General features: G+C 32.5%; 1 protein-coding gene across 4 annotated transcripts in view; it reads left to right on the top strand.

Annotated features, from left to right (window-relative positions):
- The window catches only part of COL11A1 (collagen type XI alpha 1 chain), a 218049-nt gene that overhangs the window by 147976 nt on the left and 46346 nt on the right, over window positions 1–23727 (top strand). For all 4 annotated transcript variants that reach the window (XM_025398299.1, XM_025398280.1, XM_025398308.1 and 1 more), the window contains 5 exons: window positions 7772–7879; window positions 13509–13616; window positions 14847–14900; window positions 18822–18875; window positions 19382–19489. In XM_025398299.1, coding sequence (XP_025254084.1) covers window positions 7772–7879; window positions 13509–13616; window positions 14847–14900; window positions 18822–18875; window positions 19382–19489 — 432 coding nt within the window. The remainder of the gene's footprint in view (window positions 1–7771; window positions 7880–13508; window positions 13617–14846; window positions 14901–18821; window positions 18876–19381; window positions 19490–23727) is intronic.

Here is a 23727-nt window from a genome sequence, read left to right as displayed (position 1 = left end):
TGATCACCCACCTCGGCCTCCCAAAGTGTTGGGATTACAGGAGTGAGCCAAGGTGCCTGGCAGAAGGTCAACTTAAAAAGACAAAGCATTGGGAGTTATACCTGATGTAAATGACGAGTTGATGGGTGCAGCACACCAACATGGCACAAGTATACGTATGTAACAAACCTGCACGTTATGCACATGTACCCTACAACTTAAAGTATAATAATAATAAATTAATTAAAAAAAAAAAAAGACAAAACAGACATGCTTTTGCCTTCTAGTTGTATAGCTCTGGTTCATAAGAGCTTTATGTGTTTATACTTCTATTCTTCTCTCTAGTGGGCTGCCTCTTAACTGAATGCTGATGAGGTGATTTGTCTATCACTTTCATTTACTTTATAAATGCTCCTCGGAATATGAAACACCCAGTGAAAATAACTGATAAAATGTTTATTTTGGTGTTCTCATCTGTGTGAAGGATTAGGGAACTACTTCCTATTTCCATTGTTCCAGGAGTATAGACCAATGCTATTGCTTCTTGTTTCATTATCATCGTAAGGTTTAAATGAAGGTGCAGTAGGTTTTAGGGGAAGGGCTGCAGAAGGGGATAAAGCTAATACACAAGTAAAGAAAGGTAACTAAGTAGAGAAATGTAAATTCCTCCTTTTTAAAAGCATGTAAATGTTCACTTTTCAGTTCAAAACGAGAGAAAAATGGCATGTTTTCCATAGTTGTTAACATTTAATACTGAAATAACAGAATACTTATGATATTATGGTCATTATAATTCATGAAATTAAACAGATATTATTGCCTTTGGGAAACATGATTTTATTGTCATTTAAATCACATATTAAGAAAATATTATTTCTATAATTTTTAGTTCCTCCTTTGCGTTCTATCTAGGCACTTTTGATGTGTAAAATATCTATCCTTCTTGCAGAGAGACAAGTATACAAATAGTTAAAGTTATGATTAACAATACTATATTATGTGGGAAAAGCCCTACCCTTCTTTTAACAGGGTATTTTATACCTATTGTTTTGATATTAATTTATTAAAGTATTAAATATGCCATATAATTTTCTGGATCTTAGTTTACTTCTCTGTAAAATTTTACTTCTACAATTATTTGAGATTTTACATCTATTTCTGAAATATGTAACTGTTCATGTACAGTTCTCTAACATATATTAACATTTATACTTTTTGACAGGCATTGTTCAAAGAACTTTAGCTATATCATATTAAACATGATAAAAACCTGATGACAAACTTTCTGTCTCTATTATGACAGGCATTGTCCAAATAACTTCAGATGTATCATAATAAGCATCACAAAAACCTGACAACAAACTATTTCTCTCCATCTATATCAACAAAAGTGACCCATAGAGAGTTTGCATAAGATCAGAAAGCTAGTGGTTCCAGTGCTAGAAAGGGAAAGATCATACACTTAATTGACACATTTATTTATGGTGTACTATGTGCCAGTAACTACTCAAACTGCTGGGGATCATTGAAAAAAAGAAAAAAACCTCTACCTTTGTGAAGTTAATCATTATCTATTTTACCTATGCTGAAAGACAATCATTCAGTTTAGGTATAATAGTTTATTTATCTGACAATTATAAAGCCCCTTGTTCTTTAGCCAGCTGTAGAGCAATACAAAAATGTCTCACTATACATGCCTACTCTTTATAGAAACAAATAAAAAGTGTATACACAATGTGAGTTTCTCAAGGGCTGCTTCCTGCCATAAAGCATTTCATATTCACAGTCAAGTGTCACAAGAGAATAGATTCTCACTAGTGATGAATATAGAGTTTTTAGCTGAATGTGTAAATGGGACCTTCTTTTCATATTGGGTTTAAATTTTTGTTTAAAAAAATAGAACTTCTCCAGTGATTCTGTTGAGATTAAAGGATTCATAAGTTTATTCTTTTAAAGTTGGCCTGGGAATATTTGAATAAGATTTGCACGTTTGCTATGTCATTTGCTTGATTGGTAGATACCATCAGAGATTTTCACTTTTCATTTATAGATGTATAAAATAAAATTATAGCAGAGCATGCTGTTATTACAAACATCTAGGCTTAGAGAGTGTTTGAAATAACTAATAGAAAAAGAAATTGCAGTTGTACTTTAGGGCATGGATATACATGCCAAAAGTCTCCTCTTGTTTTCATTTGTTGTTTCAAAGTTTATGAGCTGTGACAAGATCATGAGCAATATTTTAACTACAGAGAAGTAATATATTCTCAACACTAATTTTAATGCAGGTTCCACAAGCAAGATGGCAATTTGAAATTTAATCTTATGAATGCTCCAAGGGAGAAATTGCAACAGTTAAACTTTGTAATAAAAAATAGTATACAGTGTCTGGCTGGGTGCGGTGGTGGTGGTTGTTGGCTGTAATCTCAGCACTTTGGGAGGCCGAGGCAGGCGGATCACGAGGTCAAGAGATCGAGACCATCCTGGCAAACATGGTGAAACTATATCTCTACTAAAAATACAAAAATTAGCTGGGCGTGGTGGTGTGAACCTGTAATTCCAGCTCTTCGAGAGGCTGAGGCCGGAGAATCATTTGAACCTGGGAGTTGGAGGTTGCAGTGAGCTGAGATTGTGCCACTGCACTCCAGCTTGGTGACAGAGCGAGACTCCATCTCAAAAAAAAAAAAAAAAAAGTATACAGTATCTACAAACTATACACATTGCCAAAGAGTCAAATCAGCACTCTGTCTCTTCTTGAGATATATTAAAATAATTATTAAAATATTTCAATTAATAAACATACTTAAGTATAAATTTAATAACCATTATTTTCATAAGTAAAAGTCATGGCTTATTTTCATATAACATATCAATCATAATGCATCCAGTTAAGGTAATTTTTTTTTTTCATTTTGAAACCATTTCTTATGGGGAAGATATACATTCAATTGCTTTTTTCCTGCAAATTTTAAAATTTTCTCTTGATTACATATGTGTATATTTGAAGCCTAATTTTTTTTTTGTTTGTTTGTTTTTGTTTTTGTTTTTGAGATGGAGTCTCTCTCTGTTGCCCAGGCTCTAGAGTGCAGTGGCGTGATACCGGCTCACTTTTAAGTTCTGCCTACCGAGTCCACGCTACTCTCCTGCCTTAGCCTCCTGAGTAGCTGGTACTGCAGCTGCCCACTACCGTGCCCGGCTAATTTTTTGTGTTTTTAGTAGAGACGGGGTTTCACCGTGTTAGCCAGGATGGTCTCAATCTCCTGACCTCGTGATCCGCCCACTTCGGTCTCCCAAAGTGCTGGGATTACAGGCGTGAGCTACTGTGCCCGGCCTGAAGCCTAAATTTTTAACACGTTCAACGTGTTTACATATATAATAAAAACACAAATTCACTATAGTTATTTAATGCATACAATCAACATGTTATTCTTTGTTAATATGAATTAAGACAGCATGGAGATATTTACTACTCAGGATGTAGTGCCAAGGGCTGCATTAATTCACTCCAAAAATAATGGTAGAGCTCCTAGGTACTGTAAGAGAGTGTGTAAGGAATACTTTGAAGGATCTCATGCTTCTTATTCTCAGGAAAATACAATTTTTTGGTAAGATAGTATATTAGTCCATTTTCATACTGCTATAAAGAACTGCCCAAGACTAGGTAATTTATAAAGGAAAGGGGTTTAATTGACTTACAGTGCAGCGTGGCTGGGGAAGCCTTATGAAACTTACAATCATGGTGGAAGGCAAAGGGGAAGCAAGGCGCCTTCTTCACAAGCAGGAAGAAGTGCTGAGCAAAGGGGGAAGAGCCCCTTATAAACCATCAGATCTCATGAGAACGCACTCATTATCACGAGAACAACATGGGGGAAACTGCCCCCATGATTCAATTGTCATAACCTAATTTCTCCCTTGATTATGGGGATTATGAGGATTATGGGGGTTACAAAGCAGGATGAGATTTGGGTGGGGACACAAAGCCTAACCATGTCAGATGGTTATTGACCTGCGTCAAAACAAAACAAAACAAAAAGCTGGAATTTTAGTAGTATAGGAAAATACCAGAGATTTTCCATGTCAGAAGACAAGTGTGACCAAATATTCAGAGGTAAAAATGGACATATTGTGTTAGAGGGGCAGTGATAGATGTAATATTTTTAGGAAAAAATAATATTCAAAGTAAAATGCTAAAATATAAAGTAAAGAAAAATCTAAGTATGTGAGTTGAGTATTTTTCTAGGATGACTGAGGATAAATATGTCAAAAAGATGCATTAAACCACACTATTTCAGAGTTCAGCATAGGTGAACTCTGAAATCAGGAGGGAAGCCTAGTGAAACAGTACCATGGTGTCTCCAGTGAAATGTGTTGAAAAGTTACCAAAAGTGAAAACAGTTCTTTGTTTTTGAAAATTTCAAATGAACTTATAAACAATAGTGACAAAGAGCAGACATTCTTTTTATTTTTTCTTTTGAGACAGAGTCCTGCTCTGTCACCCAGACTGGAGTGCAGCAGTATGATCACAGCTCACTGCAGCCTTGACCTCCCTGGGCTCAGGTGACCCTCCTGTCCTGAATAGCTGAAACTACAGGTGTATGGACCTACAACCAAATAATTTTTGTATTTTTATTAGAGAGGGGGTTTCACCATGTTGTCCAGGTCTCGAACTCCTGGCCTCAAGCAATCTGCCCACCTTGGCCTCCCAAAGTGCTGAGATTACAGGCATGAAACACAGTGCCCGGCCAAGAGCAGAGATTCTAATGACTTGTGTAGCAAAGGTCAAATGAACTAAATGAATGATGGAGAATGGCTATTTGGATAAAGGAGATAAGCATTTTCATCAATTCCTTTAAGTTTTTTCTTTGTTTGTTTTAGAGAATGTTCAACCAATATGAGCTTGTTCTGGTAGAAGTAGCTCTTAAATGGCTATATTTCTTCCACTTATTAAAATTTAACACAATTCATTGTACCCATGAGTTTTATGGGTACAATGAGTCAAGGAAATTTTGTTCTCACCATTTATAAACTGCTAAGTATTGTAGGAAAAAACTTGGTAGTGAATTAAGGCACAGAGACCTTGAGTCTATGGTCTTTAACTTAAAAATATACAAGTCATACAGCAATAAAATTATATTATGTATGCAAAGTACTTAGCACAATAATTGTTAATTAGTAGGCATAATAATTGGAGATTAGTTAATTCTCTTAGAATGGATTTCCAACTTTTGCTGATTTTCCCGTTTTTCATTCTAGTCTAGTAACCATCAGCTTTACCATAGCCTAGTATGATATCTTCCTAGGGTAGTCTTTGAACAGTCAGAGTTTAAATAGGATTAAAGAGAGAAAATTTTTACGGCCTGACAAATTAAAATTGCACCTCTTTTTGAATAGCCAGTTACAAATGAAATACTGCAGGAGTTAAATCAAATGCTTATTCTAGGTTTGATAAAACTAATGGGTAGCAATCATTTTGTGAGGGTTAGAAGTGAAATACTAAACAAAAATGTAATATAGTCACCTTGTATGTACATTGATCCTCAATAAATCAGCTTTTCAGATTAGTGGAGATTTATCTTTAGTGGTATTAATTTTAACTTGAATAGAATAACCCTAGTTGCATCATGTATTGTCTTCTGTTGATGTGTTTCTGTTGCCAAAAAAGGAGAACTTTTATTACTGATTTTTTTTCTTTCCTCTATTTTTAGTAATTCAAGAGACACCTTTGCATTCCTCTCAATTCATAGCCCTTGTTCTTCTTGCTCTTCTCCTTATCCACTTCCTGTGCTTTTTTCTTCCTTCCTGACCTCCCTCTCAAAGAATTGGAGGCAAATATTTGTGTTCTTTTTACTCTTAGGGTTGCTCATTTTGAATGTACAACACTAAGAGGATTTTATAATTTTTTCTTCTGCACTGACTTCTAGAATCATTCACCAGGAGTCTGTTACTTGGTTAACAGTAATACAACTTGTGGTTGACTATTTTATTCATAAAATATTTTAATATTATTAAATTAAAAAAATACATTGACAAAAGAGTATATGTTTATTATCTAAAAAGTACTAACTGCAATTTTCTCTTGTAACTATAGCCTCCTCTTTAGTATTTGGAATACTTCATTGGTAAAAATAGAGTTTACATACAACTCGTTTATTATGCCATATAAAAATATTCCCTAGATTCGTTTTTGAACATCTACTTACTTACAGCTCAAAAATGCCACTTTTGTTTATATCAAGGTCAAATTTCACAATTTCTTTAACTATATTTTTGGCAATGTCTCTCCAAACTATGTCACCTAAGTTTAAGATACCCAATAATTACAAACATTGCTGTCCTCATTAGAAAGAACCAAAGGTGGCTTTGTCAAGAAATCAGAGTAGAGTCCAAGCTCAGGGTTCTCTTAACTAGTTATATGATTACAGGAAGGACGGTTAACTTCTTTGAGCCAGAGATTCCTCATTTTTAAAACAGATGCTACAATAGCTCTATCAACTACCTGGAATTGTGAGAATAAAATGATAAGATGAAACTTAAACTGATTGGTAAATTGTAAAGTACTATGTTAATACAAGTTGTTTGTATGATTATCATTTTTATCACATGTAATTAATTTCCTAGTTAATAAAAATACAAATTAAACAAGGTAAATAATGCATATTTGTATAATAAACTGATTTCTAAAATATGGTAAGTATAATAGTAGAAAACATGAAGTAATGTCTTTTCCAACTTTTATAAATAATTTTCCGTCTGAATTTTGAAATGATGATGCTATTATCTAAGTATGTTAATTATTAAGAAAAAATACTAGCAATTATATTTTCTAATATTTTATAGTTGAATCATAAAATAAAAAGATAAATTGTAATTTAATCACCCCTCTGAGAATCCAAAGACAATTTTTTTGTTATCTTTTACTACCCAAAATTGGAAGTAGTAATAGATTATATTTGAGCTTTACAGTACTTAGTACGTATGTCTGCATTTCTTTTATTCTTGTTTTAATAATGTTTTCTTAAATTGTAGGTACAGATAACTACTATAAAGGCAGTATCCATGTGGTTATTTTCAAAAATCTATATATATGAGGGTTTTTTTAAAAAGCAAACTAGTTAAAAACATAACATCTTTTTTGAAATTCAGTTAAAAAAAAAATCCTAATCAGATTCAAATTATCTCATCAGTGTTCATAAGACCCCATGTTCTTATAGAACTCTAAGTTAAATTTAAGGGCTTATTCTATGAGAAAATGTCCAAACTTTGGGATCGTGATTATCAAATGTTATTTTGTAAAAAATTATGTGTATATCCTAATGCAAAGAATTTCTGAACTCATTTTTTTTTTTATTTTGAAATCTTCGTTCAGCACATTTGAAATAAAGCCCAGAGATAACTTCAAGAAACACTAGTCTAGGGATTGTATTCTGCCATTTCATTATAATACAGCGAGAAATTTGTGTAGGAAGTTATTATTTATAAAGCATTGTGCCCAATTATGAACACTTAAATAAAAACAGGTAACTAAGTAAACATTAAATACATCTAATTTTGAAGTATTTTTTCATCTCATCAATATTTTCTAACGCCAACATCTATGCTTAATATTGGGCCTGGAAATTAGTATCTCAAATGGTGGATACAACTGTTTCTCTTTGGGATCCTAAAATTATCTAAACTCTAAATGTTACTTTAACATAATTTACTAGACTGTAAGAAACTATTGTTAAATAAGCGATTCTTAAGCCAGTATTGCTTTCTTTAATAACAAAATACTTCTTTTCTTGTGTACTAGGGCTCACCAGGAGAACGTGGGTCAGCAGGTACAGCTGGCCCAATTGGTTTACCAGGGCGCCCGGGACCTCAGGGTCCTCCTGGTCCAGCTGGAGAGAAAGGTGCTCCTGTAAGTAATGTCTAGAAGAAAATATACTACACTGCTACCCTGTACACATTATTACTTTTTATTCAATAATATTAGCTTTTCGTACACCACTGTATTCTCTCTGTATATGTGTCTGGCATATAAATACACTGGCTTGTATATATATAATAGAGAAAATTTCAAATTCAATTAAATGAGATGACATTTTCCCACACTTTATGAAACCATAATACCTGTAAGGGAGTTGGATATTATTAATGTAAAAGGCTTCTCATTTTGCTTTAAAAAATAAAAAATAAAAAAAGTTGTGAGTTTTTGATTAAAGCTATACCTTGCTGCTTTACATTAGAAAAGTGTGAACTTTTTACACCTCTTGTAATACAAATTCAACTTCTAGCATTTCCATAGTCTGTATATGAAACTCATAGAAAGTAGCTGCCCTTCTCATGTAATTTGAGCTCTGATCACCAGTGAATGAGACGGGGAACATCTGACCAATTATTTCATCTAATATTTATTGGATTTTAACATTTTATATTTACATGACTATGGACTCTATTCCACTTATTAGATTTAGATTTCTTTGTTAAGATTTCTTCTCTATTTTTGTTCCTGGTTTTGATGTGATTGTATTTTTAAAAAATAATTCTCTCTTTCTACAAGATTAAAATGCAAACTGTTTCAGTAAATGTAGATAAAAAGTACTGGCTCTGATACACAAAAATATAAGTTTAATATTTTTATATACTGGTAAGTGTTGAGATATAAAATTAAGCTTAAGCTTATATTCAAAAATACTCCTCTATCACTAAGACTTCAGTTTTATCAATTTGATTTGCTTTCGTTATCTATGCATTTTCTCTGATTATTCTGTGATATTCCAATGTTTCTGTTTGAGACCATTTTGTGCAGTTTTAACAGAACACTACAGACTGGGTAATTTATAATGAACAAAAATATATTGGCTCATGGTTCTGGTGGATGGAAAGTCCAAGCTAGTGGGATCACATCTGGTAACGAAATTCTTGACACATCATCCCATCGTAGAAGGACAAAGAGAGGGCGAGAGAGAGAGTAAAAAGAAAACAAATTCCCTTTGTTGTAATGAACCCACTAATGCAATAACGGCATTAATTAATTTCACTTTGCCCTCATGGCCTAATCATTAGGCCCCATTCCCCTGCACTGTTGCATAGGGAATTAAGTTTCCAAAAGATGTTTTTTTGGTGACACATTAAAACTGTAGCAGTTTAAAAATTTTAAAAAAAAATTGTTTCCTGTAATCCATTACCTTTCAGAAAGAGTTAGAGTGTTGGAATGGGCCATGCCACCTGTGGATAGAACTTTTAGGTGACAGAAAAAGCACTTTTAATATGCTGAGAAAATATATTTCATAGTGTACTGTGTACCGGGAGAAGATAGAAAATAGATTCAGGTCCTTTAGTACAAGTTAATTTAAAAATATAGGGAACACATATTTTGCATAATACACTAAATAATGCATATGGAGAAAATAGGCATAAATTGCTTTTTATACAAATTGAGAATATACTAATTAGATAAGTCAATATTTCTGTGAAGATAATATATTGAATGGTAGGTTTTAAAGTGGATAATTACCTTAGCTTTATGAAGAATAAGTAAATTATTGAAATAAAGATCAGAATATGGAAAAGCATTGAAATTGATAAGAAATTAATTAGGTGAGATAGATGAAAAATTATTGACATTAGCCTTTGTAAGAGCCAGGATTCATGCCTGAGTTTTGTTGGTAATTAGTGATATCATAACTAGGGAAGGGAAAAGGGAATGCCTTACTTACCCATTCTCTTTCAGTTATCCCAGCCAAGGACAACAACTCCAGGATGTTCATTCCATTTTCTATTAGCCAAAATTAGCTATTTAGAATAACTAAGGGGTAGGCACTGTATTGCTAGCATTATACTTTTGAAGGAGCTGTCTGCTTAGGAACAGTAGCATGAAGTGGTAATAATAGTGTTCAGTGAAAGGAGTTATAGATATATATTCAGAGGTTTAGTAAAAACTGATGAAAATGTTTGGCAAAATGTTATATCTAGCCTTTACTTCTTCCTTTTTCCAAACAAATTTTAGATCTTACCTCTGCTGAGTAGCTTGTGTTATCAAAATGTTATGCAATTATCAGCAGGTTTATACTTGCATTTAAAAAAAAAAAAAAAAAGACAAGATGGGGCCTGTGGCAGACAAGCCCTTGGTCCACCTACCTATCAACCCTGCTTCCTGGAATGGAGAAATGTCCTAAGTAACATCCCTATATTAATCAGTTACATTAGAAACTCTGGGAGGTAGGTCTTGAGATTTTAGGAAAAATATTCTCCAAATACTTATTTACAATTTCTAGCATGTGTGTCTGTGTATAATTGCAGAGAAAATAATTAGTGCCAGAAATGTAAGTCTGGGAGTCATTTAAAATAAGAGTGATGTTTAAAGGCATAGTTTTGGATCACTATGTGATTTAATGTTGAGGGAGAGCAGAAGTCTGGACTCAGTCTTAATGGAGAATTATAATGGGTGTCAGTTTCCAAAGCATCTAATAAGAGAGAGAAATAGTCCACGAGGTTTTTTTTTTTTTCTTTCTTTCGTGTGTGTGTGTGTGTGTGTGTGTGTGTGTGTGTATCTCCAGAGGCATGCCATCAAACAGAACAAGAGATAAACAAGTTCCCTTTTGTGGGATGTTGTAAAAGATCGAGAATACAGAAATCTGAAAGACAAAGAAATAAAGAGACTGGGATTTTACCTGCTGGACATTTATAGCTTTAGGTTAATTCTAAATTGATTCAAAAAGAAAAAAAATGGGCTATATAGGAGTGTAAATCACCTCAAGCAAGGCAATGGAACCCATAGAAAAATGAACAGTAGGTGGAAGTACTAGTAAGATTGAGTACATTGCCTCATTATTATTATTATTGTGTGGTGCATATATTTATCTACTTGATCAATAATAAGAAAATAGTTGGTGGAAAAGTTAAGGAGTTAAGGAAATGAGAGTAGACTCAAGTTGCCTGCTTGAAGACAACCAGAAGTGGGTTGGGAGCTAGCCCTATCATTTATTTAGTTCATGATTTCGGTTAAGTTATTTGACATCAAAACCTCTGTTTTCTCATCTCTGAAAAGAAGATGGCCGTCTCTGAAAAGAAGATAATCACAGTATTTTGTGAGGACTAGATAAAATCACAGTTCTCAATCATTTTTCATAATTGTGATAAGTGTTCAGAATAATCATTACTATTAGTAGTAGTATTATCATTACCATCAGTGTGTGAACCAGAGTGCCATAAAAAAGGATGAAATAATAAACTGCTAATAAATACATAAATGAGCTGTTGAGGAAGGAGTGATGGATTTTGTGTATTGTAATAAAAGTTGTGGGTGGGAGTATAGGTTAAATATAAGACCATGCCAAATCAAACAAAGGACATGGGGATGTTTAGCTAATTCTATCAATTTTTAAGGGAAGATTTAGTTATTAATGTAAATGGAATGTTAGAAGTGGTGAAATAAAGACCGGCTACAAGGGGAGATGAATGTTTCCAGTAGTTGTGTAGACTGCGGGCCAAGAGATACATAATGGAGGAAGAGTTATTATAAATAGCTAATATAAATTTAGAGTGCTATAGATCTGTTGAATTTCTCCCAACACCACACAGACCAGGTCAGAAGAAATGAATGGCAGGTGATTCCTGGCTAGAGATTATGTGTACTATAATGAAGGCAGAAGAGAATATATCTGCCTTATTTACAGGAAACCTTATACAAAAGGATTGACTTTTAGAGTTTAAGGCTAGCAAGGAAATTCAAATTAAGGGGAGCTATCTGAATCAACTATTGTATTTAATATAGTGAAGTTTACTGTGAATAGCACAGCACATCCTTTGAGTACTGATAGATTTGAAATATCATATTTGTTTGAAGAAAATAAAAGGTCTCCAGAGTGACATCAGGGGTATCCCTCACATAATAATTATGGCACCTTTTTAGAAAATAAGAACATGTGGAACTCAGGCAAGTAATAAATTAGTTAACAATTTAATTTTGCCTTATAGATAGTGTTACTTTTGTTGTCATTAATTAAGTAATGTAGCAACAGTTCCTTAAGTGACTACTCTGGTCCAGAGGCCAGAGATATACAAGAGAATGCAAAATCAGACACAGTTCCTACCCTCACATAGTTTACTATCTGATAGGGCAATTTGATAATATGCAAAGAATCACTAAATACATATATAATGACAAACTCAGGTTACTGATATGAAGGGAATGTAATGGTGTATGTCAGATTATACTACAGAGACCTGCTAGAATTGGGGCCTTTTCTGGGACAAGGCATTGATGGTGAGATGTAAAAGATGAGAAGGAATTAACTGTGCAAAGAGTTCTCATAGGCGCATTCCAGGTCAGAGGAACAAAATGTGCTCAGGCAATGTCACAGGAAAGGACACGGCATCAGATTTAAGGGGCTGAGAAAAATGTCTAGAAGGGACTGAGAAAAATGTCTAGAAGGGTTGGAATGCAGAGAGCAAGGCTTGGGGGAGGCTAGATGTGTTTGGGCAGGTAGCAGGAACTAGATCATGGTAGGCTGTACTAAGCCGTGAAGTCTTTATCTGAGGAAAAGTAAACAAGTAAATTTACCTAAAAATGTAGGTAACATGATCTGATTGGCTTTCTGGATGCAGTGTGATGAATAGATTGGAAGGAAGTAAGAATACATATGGGGAAAGACAAGCGTTTTTTTTCAGTAGCTCAGAACAAGGATACCAGTATTTTAGAATAATGTGTCAGTGGTGGAGATAAAGTGAATATATTCAAGAGACAATTAGGAGATAAAATGTACAAAACTAAGTCATTTTAAAGGAACAGGAGATGTTAAGAGAAGTGAGGGAAAGTGGGGTTGTGAAAAGGCAAAATCCTAATGACTTGTAGATTCCCAGCTTATATAACAGAAGGACAGAAAGGACCTCTGAATGTAATCAAGAATATTGTCTTGTGCAAAACTGATGAAATTTTGACTTCTAGAAAATAATTTATTTTCAACTATAGAAATATGTTTTATTGGAAACAGAAGTTGAGTTCATTATCAAGGCACTTTTTAAAAGATTACACCATATAGGTCAATTTAAACATGAAAATAATGCCATTTTCAAAAACCAGGAGAACCAAAACAAACACTTAAAAGTAAGAAAGTTACATATGAAACATGTAAAGCATATGGCAAAGTTGGACATATGAGCAAGTGCATTTTTTGATTTCTAAAGCCTAATACCCATTGCACAGCTATGTCAGTGGCACAAAGGAAGGGGAGTAGAGGCTCAACAAAGTTTTACAAACGTAAGGAATCTGATTTGTCAATATGTAATAATTGCATGTTTGAAAGAAAAATTCTAAGTTGGGTCCTAATTATTTTTGTGGATCATAGCCTAAGATTTATAAGTGATTTTAAAAGAATAGTATTCTTAGTCACAAATAAAGGTAGGAATCATGTATCATTTATTCTTTAAAACATTCTTCTAAAAAACATTAAACAATATCCTTGTCAAATATAGAAGCTAGATTATTACTCCTGTAGCTGCACTTCAAAACTGTAAAACTAATGATCTTTGGATATTCAATACAGGGAGAAAAAGGTCCCCAAGGGCCTGCAGGGAGAGATGGAGTTCAAGGTCCTGTTGGTCTCCCAGGGCCAGCTGGTCCTGCCGGCTCTCCTGGGGAAGACGGAGACAAGGTTGGTATTCGTTATCCATGTTAGTAGATCCTGTGAAAAAGCTTAATTTTTGTCAAGAATTCTAGATAATTCTAATCTTTATGATTAGGCTCCAGGTGGATGGTTACCTTTTTCAAAGTTTCACACACATTTTCATATGCTCAAAAGTTTTATTTAAGAGGTTCAGAATTAGTATCTGTTCCATAAAAGAGTATGTGATATATAAACAGAAAAATCAATTAAAAGAACAGTGGTAGTGAGAAAAAATAGTAGATGCCAAAATTTATTTATTTTTAAGAATATCTTTCTGAAATGAATATAAAATAAAAACATTAATTACATGTATATGATTAGCCCTCATGTCTTGCATATTGCACAATAAGACTGAAGAATGAGCTATGTATTTACTTGATAATCCTGTTATCATGTACCAACATGTGAGTACAGACTCTAAGCTCCTAATTCCAAATGTATGGCTGTGTGTTAAATGTTTCGATTGAATATATTATTATATTATTTTAAAATATTATTTAAAAATTTGTAAACCGGCACTCTGATAATGTGCATCATTTTAGCATTTGGAAAATTAGCAGAAGTAGTTTTGCTGTTATTTTGTTTTTATTTTTATTTTTTACTTTTTTGAGAGACGGAGTCTTGCTTTGTCGCCCAGGCTGAAGTGCAGTGGCGCAACAGGGCTTACTGCAGCCTCCAACTCCTGGGCTCAAGTGATCCTTCCACCTCAGCTTCCCAAGTAGCTGAGACTATAAGCATGCTTCACCATGTGCAGCTAACTTTTTTAAAACATTTATTTTTGGACAGGGTCTCACTCTGCTTCCCAGGCTGGTCTCAAACTCCTCGGCCAAATCTTTCACCTCAACCTCCCAAAACCCTGGGATTACAGGCATGAGACCCAGCACCTGGCTAGTAAAGTAATTTTTGATTAATGTGTAATTATAGATTTTATAAATCAGTGTACTTCCATTATCAGTTTATACAGGTAATATTTGAGACACATTGAATTTTTAAGTTATAAATTCAGTTGTAGTATTCTTTGAAGTTAAATTGACTTGTCTGTTAACATTAGTCAACACTAGAAAGGTAGAAGCAGAGGGAACCCAAGATTTTCCATTTTAAACAGTGACAGTACACACTAGCATGTCATTATATTAAAGGCAAAACTTAACTGATGATAATTAAGACAATGAAATAGCATGTTAGAGATACACTGTAAATCAAATCTTTCAATTTCAGGGTGAAATTGGTGAACCGGGACAAAAAGGCAGCAAGGGTGACAAAGGAGAAAATGTGAGTTTCCTACTTTTTATTGAGAGAACATTATTTATTTAACACCTTTTCCTATTTACCATTGATATTTTTATATCATACTACTTACTTTCCTAGCCAAAACTTATAATACCAATACTACATTACCTCTGCAGTTACATAATTCTATAATTTTATATATTTGTGATGTTTTCTATTTCTGTGATTAAGTAAAGTATGATGATTGTAGGCCATTATTTATAACTCTGCTATAACAAATGAAAGAGTAACATAATGAAATAGTCTTTTTTGTAAGATTATGAGAAATTATATATACATATATTTACCAAAATTAATAGCATTACTATGTTTTACATGTATACAAATTGGTAGCTCATTCCAATATATTAGAAGCACTTATTTTAAAATTTTTCCTTTAAATCATAAAACTTCAAAATAATTTTGGTTGCTCATTCAAATGGTATGTTCACTCTTGTCTTTATGATGTTTTTCTTTGGTCATTACCAGTTTACATTCTCTTTAAAGTATGTATTTAAACATGTTCCTACTTCTTAAATGAACTATATTGGATGATGATACTGTCACGTGCTTCAGCATTTCCTTACTAATTTATACTTTCTAAAGAATATCTGTGGACATTATTTTCTAAGTTCTTTATTTTCACTTTTTTCCCCCTTTAAGTGTTCATATATTTGCTCTCCAATAGAAACATAAATTGGGAGAGTACAGAGATACGTCCTTCAAGTATTTTTTTTTCACCTAGTATAGAAGTTTATACATTATCACCAGCAATTTTATTCTAACAGACCAGTCTGGTTCCATTTTGTGATCCATCAGTCTGATGCTTTTAGGGTTGGAATTACTGCCTACGTTAATACATAACTGAAAGAAGTTTTTATTAGAATTGATTGAATCCCAAACTGAAGAGTTACTGAAATCCTATGAGACGAATTTTTCTAACTAAAAAGAAAACTCTAGAATTAAAAGAGAAAAATCTTGCAGTAATAATTGTAGTATTTAATGCATAATAGGCTCTGGATTCATTTTTATATGCAGTATAACAAAACATCAACAAATAGGTGATAGCACTGATACTCTGGATCCGTACTGTAAAATTATGACAAGAAATTGTGTACAGAAAACCAGCTGCATATGTTTGGTGCAGTTAGTATTGACTGTAAATTTACAAAATGTATTTTGGTGTCTGCCTTAGTCTGTTTTATGTTGCTATAAAGGAATACCCAAGGCTGGATAATTTAAAAGTAAAATAAGGTTATTTGGCTTACAGTTCAGCAGGTTGTACAAAGAAGCCTGGGGCTGGCATCTGGTTGGCTTATGGTGAGCAGGCTTTTGTACTGTGTCAAAACATGGCAGAGAACTTAAAAGGGGAAGCAGGCCTGAACAAAGACAGACCAAACCCCTCAGGAATACTGACTTTAAAACAACCCTCTTTCATGGGAACTAATTCATTCCTTCAAGTACCAATTCAATCTCCCTAGAGCAAGAACTCAATCACTATGCAGCTATTCCTTATGGATCCACCTTAAGAACCCAAACCCCTCCCATTAGACTCTACCTTCAACATTGGGAATTAGATTTCAACATGAGGTTCAGTGGGGACAAACCATATGCAAATGATAGCAGTAAATTACTTTAGATTCCATTTAGATTTCTTAATGATAAATAAATACTATTGATTTAATTAGACTACCTTATACACTTGACAGAAGCCACATTTTAAAAAGTTTTATTTACTCCTTAAAAGCTATGCTAAAATGACTGAATGACCATTATTTGGGCCAGCAAATCTCAAATAGTTTTCCTCAGGCCCCTTGCATACTCTGAAAGGTTTTTGAGGAGCCCAAAAAGCTTTTGTTTATATGGGTTACTATAATATGAATGAAAACTGATATATTTAAAATATTTAGTGATTGATTTATTTAAAATTAAGAATAAGAAGCCCAAAGCACTTTTAATAAAAAAGCTATATTTTTCCAAATAAAAATATATAGTCCCAAGAGTAGCATTGTTACATTTTTTTTTGTCTAGCTTAATAGAAGAAGCTATATTCTCATATCTAGTTCAGCCTGTGGTGACATGTTTTGGTTGAAAGCATGAAGAAAATCTAGGCTCACATAAATTATGTAGTTATAAAAGGGAGGAGCATTTTCAGTAACTTTTCAGGTAATTTTGAATATTCTTTGATTTTACATAGGAATTTTATAAGTGGTAGTTTTTCTTAAAGGTCAATTGCAAAACAGAATTTGAAACAAAAACAGTGAACTTTTTGTGCTATTACTTTATATTCCACTGCTCTATCTTGCACATTGATGCCTATGTTTCATACAGAATTTTGTAATACCCTTCATTGATAATTTGGAAATTATTAGTTTCCTGGGTACGATCCTCAAAGTATTGACACAATTCTTTATGCAATATCAATATCATAGGAAAATACTTTCAGATTGGGAAGATGTAAAGCCTGCAATGGCAGATGAAAGATTTCCAAAATTCTAATTTTTGTTTTAAAGTTTAAATGTTATTGATGGTCAATACTGTCAGTTGTTTTCTTTGAAATCCAAGGCTTCCTTTATATTGAATAACATCTGCCAAAATCATACTTATTATTTATAATCGCAGTTATTATTTATAACTGATTATTTATAATCACATTTATTATTTATAACTGTGATTATAAATAATCATAGTTTTTCTGTCAGCTGCTCTTTCAAGTAAAAATAGTGCTCCATGTAAAATTTAGTGTTCCATGTAAAAGTTCCGCCGGCATTTCAAACTATAATCCAAGTGTTTTTTTTTTTTTTCCTTTGAGACAAACACTGTACTACAGTATGAGGCAAAAATAATTTATGTATGTCTTCAATTTGTCAAACAAATATGAAAAGACACATATTCAAGGTCAATATGTAATAATATTGATAACTACCAAAGCCTCATCAATACAATTACATCCATAACATTCTTGGGCGGAACAGCCATTTTTATGTTGACTGAGAGTATGTCATGATAAAACGCAATTAATACTTTTACAAATGGTAGCTACCAACATGATTAGCACTGAGTTACCAGCAATTTTATTCACCACAGATTTTTACATCATTAATGTAAAAGTCTATATAGTATAAAGGACAAATAATGCCTTACTGTTGTTATGAGAAGAGTTATGAACTAGCAGAATCCTAAAAGGATATGAAGAACTCCCAGTGGCCCATGAACCAGATTTTCAGAATCTTGCTTTAATAGTTTCCCCACAAGTAGTAGTTATGATACAGAACAAAACAGTTCAATGATACTTTTATTTCTTTAATGCCTGAGCTTTTCCTATTACCTGACCAGTTACTAATGTAAGAAAATGAGACACTGAAGAAATAGCTATGCATGTAAGACTCATAATGCCTTTTGAAAACTACTGCTCAAAATAAGAGGTCCTGGTGTACTTAATATGTAACAATTAGTTTACATGTGTATGCATATGTGAAAATTCCAAATTTTCATATATCACTACATTCTATCTGTATAGAACCTTCAGAATTCTGATGTTTACTCAGAAGATAGTATACAAATTTTTCATGAACTCTTTCCTAATCATATTTATCTCATTAAAGAAATCTGATACTTTGAAAATTTTCAAATGTGAATCTTACAACTTGATTTCTGTTAGCATAGAAATCTATCTTGAATATTACAGATAAGAGTGCTTTCAATATATGTCAACTTAAAATTGATTTCAAATGTGAAAGTTTGAGTATCAAGAAGTAAAATAAATAATGATTGCACTAAATGCAAAAGAGTTCTATGCGATGCTTCTTTTTTTTCCAAAGGAGTGCAGAAATATTTGATCTTGGTAGGCTAAATGTTCTGTTTCATATAGCTGAGGCTCTTCTGGCTTCACTTTATAAATTACTTATTTTTATCTCACTGCAGGGTCCTCCTGGTCCCCCAGGTCTTCAAGGACCAGTTGGTGCCCCTGGAATTGCTGTAAGTATTCCACATTGTTCCATAAATCTAAATCCTTACAGCTCCCTGGTTAAATTTATATACTGTCCCATAACCAGTCAATTTTTTGGGGTAATAAGTTTTGTTTGTATGTTTCACATTAAATCGAATTTAAATGATCAAATATAGCTAGCCAAGCTGATTCTTAGAAACAAAACATATTGTAACTTCATTTGAAAATAAGTAATAATTTGTTGAGAATTCCTTAATATGTAATAATTCAGAAAATTATTTCCATTATGAGACAGCTTTTGCTTCTCTTGGTATACAGGATCAAATCAAAATCAGTCATAATCCAGAAGCAAAGCAAGCAAGCAAAACAAACAATAACATATTGAAGCAAATAATGGGAATTTAGTCTACTTTTTACTTGGTTATTCTTAAATACATCTGCTTCGGTTAAATTGGAAATGGTCACATTTTTTGTAATGACCCATATAATAATAATTTTTTTCTAGTTTGGGACAATTTTTCTTTCTCTTCTCTAGGGAGGTGATGGTGAACCAGGTCCTAGAGGACAGCAGGGGATGTTTGGGCAAAAAGGTGATGAGGGTGCCAGAGGCTTCCCTGGACCTCCTGGTCCAATAGGTCTTCAGGTAAGATGCCCCTGTCATTGTTTACTCCATCATTTCTACCTACTTCTCACCAGGCTTTCTGATGGATGTAAAACAAAATATTTTTTTTCTTTGTTCTACATAAGAACTTGAGAATAATGTTTATTCATAAAGATTATTTTATTTAAATGTGTAACTGAACTTGAAATCCTTGTTATCATGTTTGATTAATTCTCCTGAACGTGTATCAGGGCTGGTTCCTAATTCTGGAGTATTTTTAGCCCCACTTTAATTATTACACCTCCTTTCTTCACTCCTATTTTGTTTGGAAAATGAACTACAGCTTTACCTAAGTCTGATACTTAAAAGTAAGGTATTAGGGTTCTTTCATACGACTCATAAGAAGATAAGTTAGTATTTCAGACTGATAGCAATAGGAGGCACACAAATTCCTAGGGAGACAGGGATGGATCCCTGGAGAAATTCGACCTATGACTCTTACTTTCAAGATGGCTAAAAAAAATTAGAAGCATTTCTCAAAGAAATGGGATCCTGCCAATAGCAACTGCCAACAGCACATGTTAAACAATAATAGGTAAACAAATTAACAGTCGATCATTTAAGATAAATTATTATTATTTTAAAATTATAATTTAAACTTTATGAAGCATATCCAGGAAAAGAAGTATTAAATTGTAGAACACTAAAGGCTGAGAGAATTCTGTTCAAATATATCTTACAATTGGACTCTTAGAGAAAATGTTCCAGAGCGGACATCTTCTATTCTAGGTTGTTTTTTACTTTGCACGTGATGTTCACTGCTTCCTACGAACTTTGGAGGCATTGAGCTTTTTTCTTCCTCTTGCTTATTCTATCTCTTCCTAGTGATCCACGCAAAGGTTGTAACATTTTGTCTTAAATGATATTGAGGAACCACATGAGGATAACTTATGGTATATTATTAGTATTAGAAATGGTAAATTAAGTCATCTAGTTCACTGAACCTAGAAATTTGTGAAGTTGTAGAAAAGTATATGTAAATTGAATTTATATAAACAGTTTATATCTTCATTTTTATAAATATAATTATACAATTACTGTTTTTTGATATTAGATAGCTTATTATATGCATAATTACACAAATTACATTATAAACACAGTATAATGAACTATTACTGTTAAAACACTCAATGGATGTTTATCAGATAACATGATTTTTTAATTGTCTCATTTTATTTTAAGGTCAAAATAATTCTTTTTAAACTTGGAAAGTGAAAAAATTTTACTTTCATACTTGTCATGTTTAACTCAGTTATACTTGTTAGACAATTATACATAAACAGTGATAAGTACCACATATCAATATGTGTAAGAAGCACACATATTTGAAAACAGCAGGACATTAAAATTAGATTGCCAATGGATATTTATTTTCTTTTTTTGCATTTGACTAATTAGTCTGAATCCTATAAAACCGTAATTTAGAAACAGTTCTCATGATTAAAGAAGGTGTCTTGTAGATTATATTTATAAAATATTCAATACAATTATCATCTTCATTTCCACAAAGTAAGAAATGTGCTTTTTGATGAGGGTGACTCAAGAAATCAATTCATTACAATTGTGATTATATTTTCCCACAGCTACTTCTTTAAATCAGGAAATTGGATGATGCTAATGTAATTAACATGTTCACAATTGCATCTGCCTCCTTTAATTGAGTCTTCATGGCAGAATAGATATTAGCAATTATAATAGACATAAAATAATCTAACATTCAGATTAAATGTCTTGATTTTTCAATTTGATGTTTACTATCATCTGCATATGAAGGATATACACACATACATATATATGGAGGGAGAGAGAGTGTGCGTTCTTGGTCTAACTTCATTTTCGACTCATCATTTAAGTGGCAATGATTTTAAATTGACAGACCTTAAAACAGAAACTCTCTATGCATAAATTACCTCCTTGGAGAAAGGTAGGACATTTCATGAGAACTGATTAACCCTAGAGTGCCTTTCAGCGTGTTTAGTTCCATGCAACAAGAGATTTTGACTCATTATGTCTCCACTGATTGTAATAATGATAATTTTCTGTCTTAAACAATATAAACTATGATCTAACTTAATTAAAAAGAAATAATTTTTTTTCTATTGTGATATTTTTATTGAATTAATTGGAATAATTATATGCATTAAAAAGATGAAAATGTACAACTGAGTTTGTAATAAAAATAAAACTGTGAACTAATATTGATATACCTTTTAATTTGGGGATACTAAATTAGATGAACCCTATCCTAAAGGGTGTGAAAACCAGGATAGAAAATAAGGAATGTGATTTTTAATTTATTGTGTTTTTGGAAACTTAATTATGTTTAAGTTGTGGTATGTACTATTTAAGAAAATGGTGTTAAAGTGAAATATTTATTTCAACTGTGTTGAAATATGCATGCATGTTTAAGAATTTAAGTTTATGTGTTTCATCAAATTAAGAATTTGAATTTCTGAAATAGACTGACTTAGAACCTAAAATTTTTTGCAATCACCTACAAGTAATTTTTAGGTCAATAGGATCTGAGAAATACTACCTGTCTTTTTCTTCCAGAAACTTCACTTATAATTCTAGAAACAATCATCAGATGATAGTAACAGTTTGGGGAGTACATATAGCAGTCTCTTTTCTTAGATATCTTACTGACATTTGAGAAAAAATAAATGAAATTCTGGTACATATTTTTTGTTACAAATTCATAACTAAGATTTCTTTATAAAAATGAATATATGCCACAATTAAACAAATATATAAATACATCCAGTAAAGTACTCTCTTTAAAAACTGAAAATCACGTGGATATAGTAGGTTATAAAAACAATTTTGTACATTACCAACATTAAAAAATTAAATAGAACAGAATAAAGTAAAATAGAATGAAAATATCAAAGGCTATCATCTGTGCGCAAAAGGCTAAGTACTGCTTTTTGAAACTCATGTTTCAGCTACTTTACATGTGCATGGTTAGGGAGCATTAAGTAAAATGTATTTTTCACAGTAGCTCATAGTCAAATAATATTCAGCAATTGCAGTGCAGTGTCAAGAAGTCAGTAATATCACTAAAGTACTAGCAGTTATTTAGAACTTTTACATGGTTTATATTTTTTTGTCTAAAATAGATTACACCTAAAATATTATTATATAAACATTAAAAATTATGTATTGCATATGTGAGATGTATTAATATATAATTATACTCTTAAAACATTAAAAAATGAAAAAAATCCATAATCCTACAATATTAGAAATGATTACTATGTTTGCTATTTCTGTCTGATAATTAGCGTGCCTATTCTAGATACATATTTTACAGTTAAAGTTATACCATCCATATTCATTTTTATTTTTTATTTACTGTATATATTATTCATGTTTAGAGTATTAGTATCACATTAATAGTCACATAACATTCCACTACTTTATATAATTGAATTTCTTTAGTTCTTTTTTCTAAGATTAAACTTCTGGAATGACAGAATTTTTACTATCATAGCTACTATTAGCAAGAAATATTTTATTGAATGTAGCTATCCTTGTTAGGTTATTTTCTTAGAATTCATTCATTCAACAAACATTTTAATTTTTGATTGCTCCTCTGCTAGTTCCTAAACAGTTGACACCTAAAAGATCACTGATGAATGCGTGCCCCAAAGTAGTTCATGACTGTAAATATACACAAAAGTGACATAAGAAAATTTATAAATGTAAAATTGATGTACTTACCAAGTATTGTTGTGACATGAAAGAGGAAATAAAAATAATCTTCATGGAATAATTCTTGGAATGATCAAGTAAGTAGTCAAGAAGTAGAATAATTTTTCCATAAAGAAATAGATAGATTTTTCCATAAAGAAATAGAAATTTGAGTGCAATCTTTCTGTCTTCCTTTATACCATAACACAGAGCTTCTCCTAAATAGCAGTTACAGTGCAATTGAATACAATGGAAATAGATTTGAAAGATTTTTTTTTTTTTTTTTTTTGTCCTGTCGCCCAGGCTGGAGTGCAGTGGCACAATCTCGGCTCACTGCAAGTTCTGCCTCCCGGGTTCACAGCATTCTCCTGTCTCATCCTCCCTAGTAGCTGGGACTACAGGTGCCTGACACTACGCCCGGCTATTTTTTTTTTTTTTCCTGTATTTTTAGTCGAGATGGGGTTTCACTGGTGTTAGCCAGGATGGTCTCAATCTCCTGACCTCGTGATCCGCCCGCCTCAGCCTCC

This window comes from Theropithecus gelada, chromosome 1, assembly GCF_003255815.1.
Source record: "Theropithecus gelada isolate Dixy chromosome 1, Tgel_1.0, whole genome shotgun sequence".
NCBI lineage: Eukaryota > Metazoa > Chordata > Mammalia > Primates > Cercopithecidae > Theropithecus > Theropithecus gelada.
This window is presented reverse-complemented; position numbering and strand designations above follow the sequence as displayed.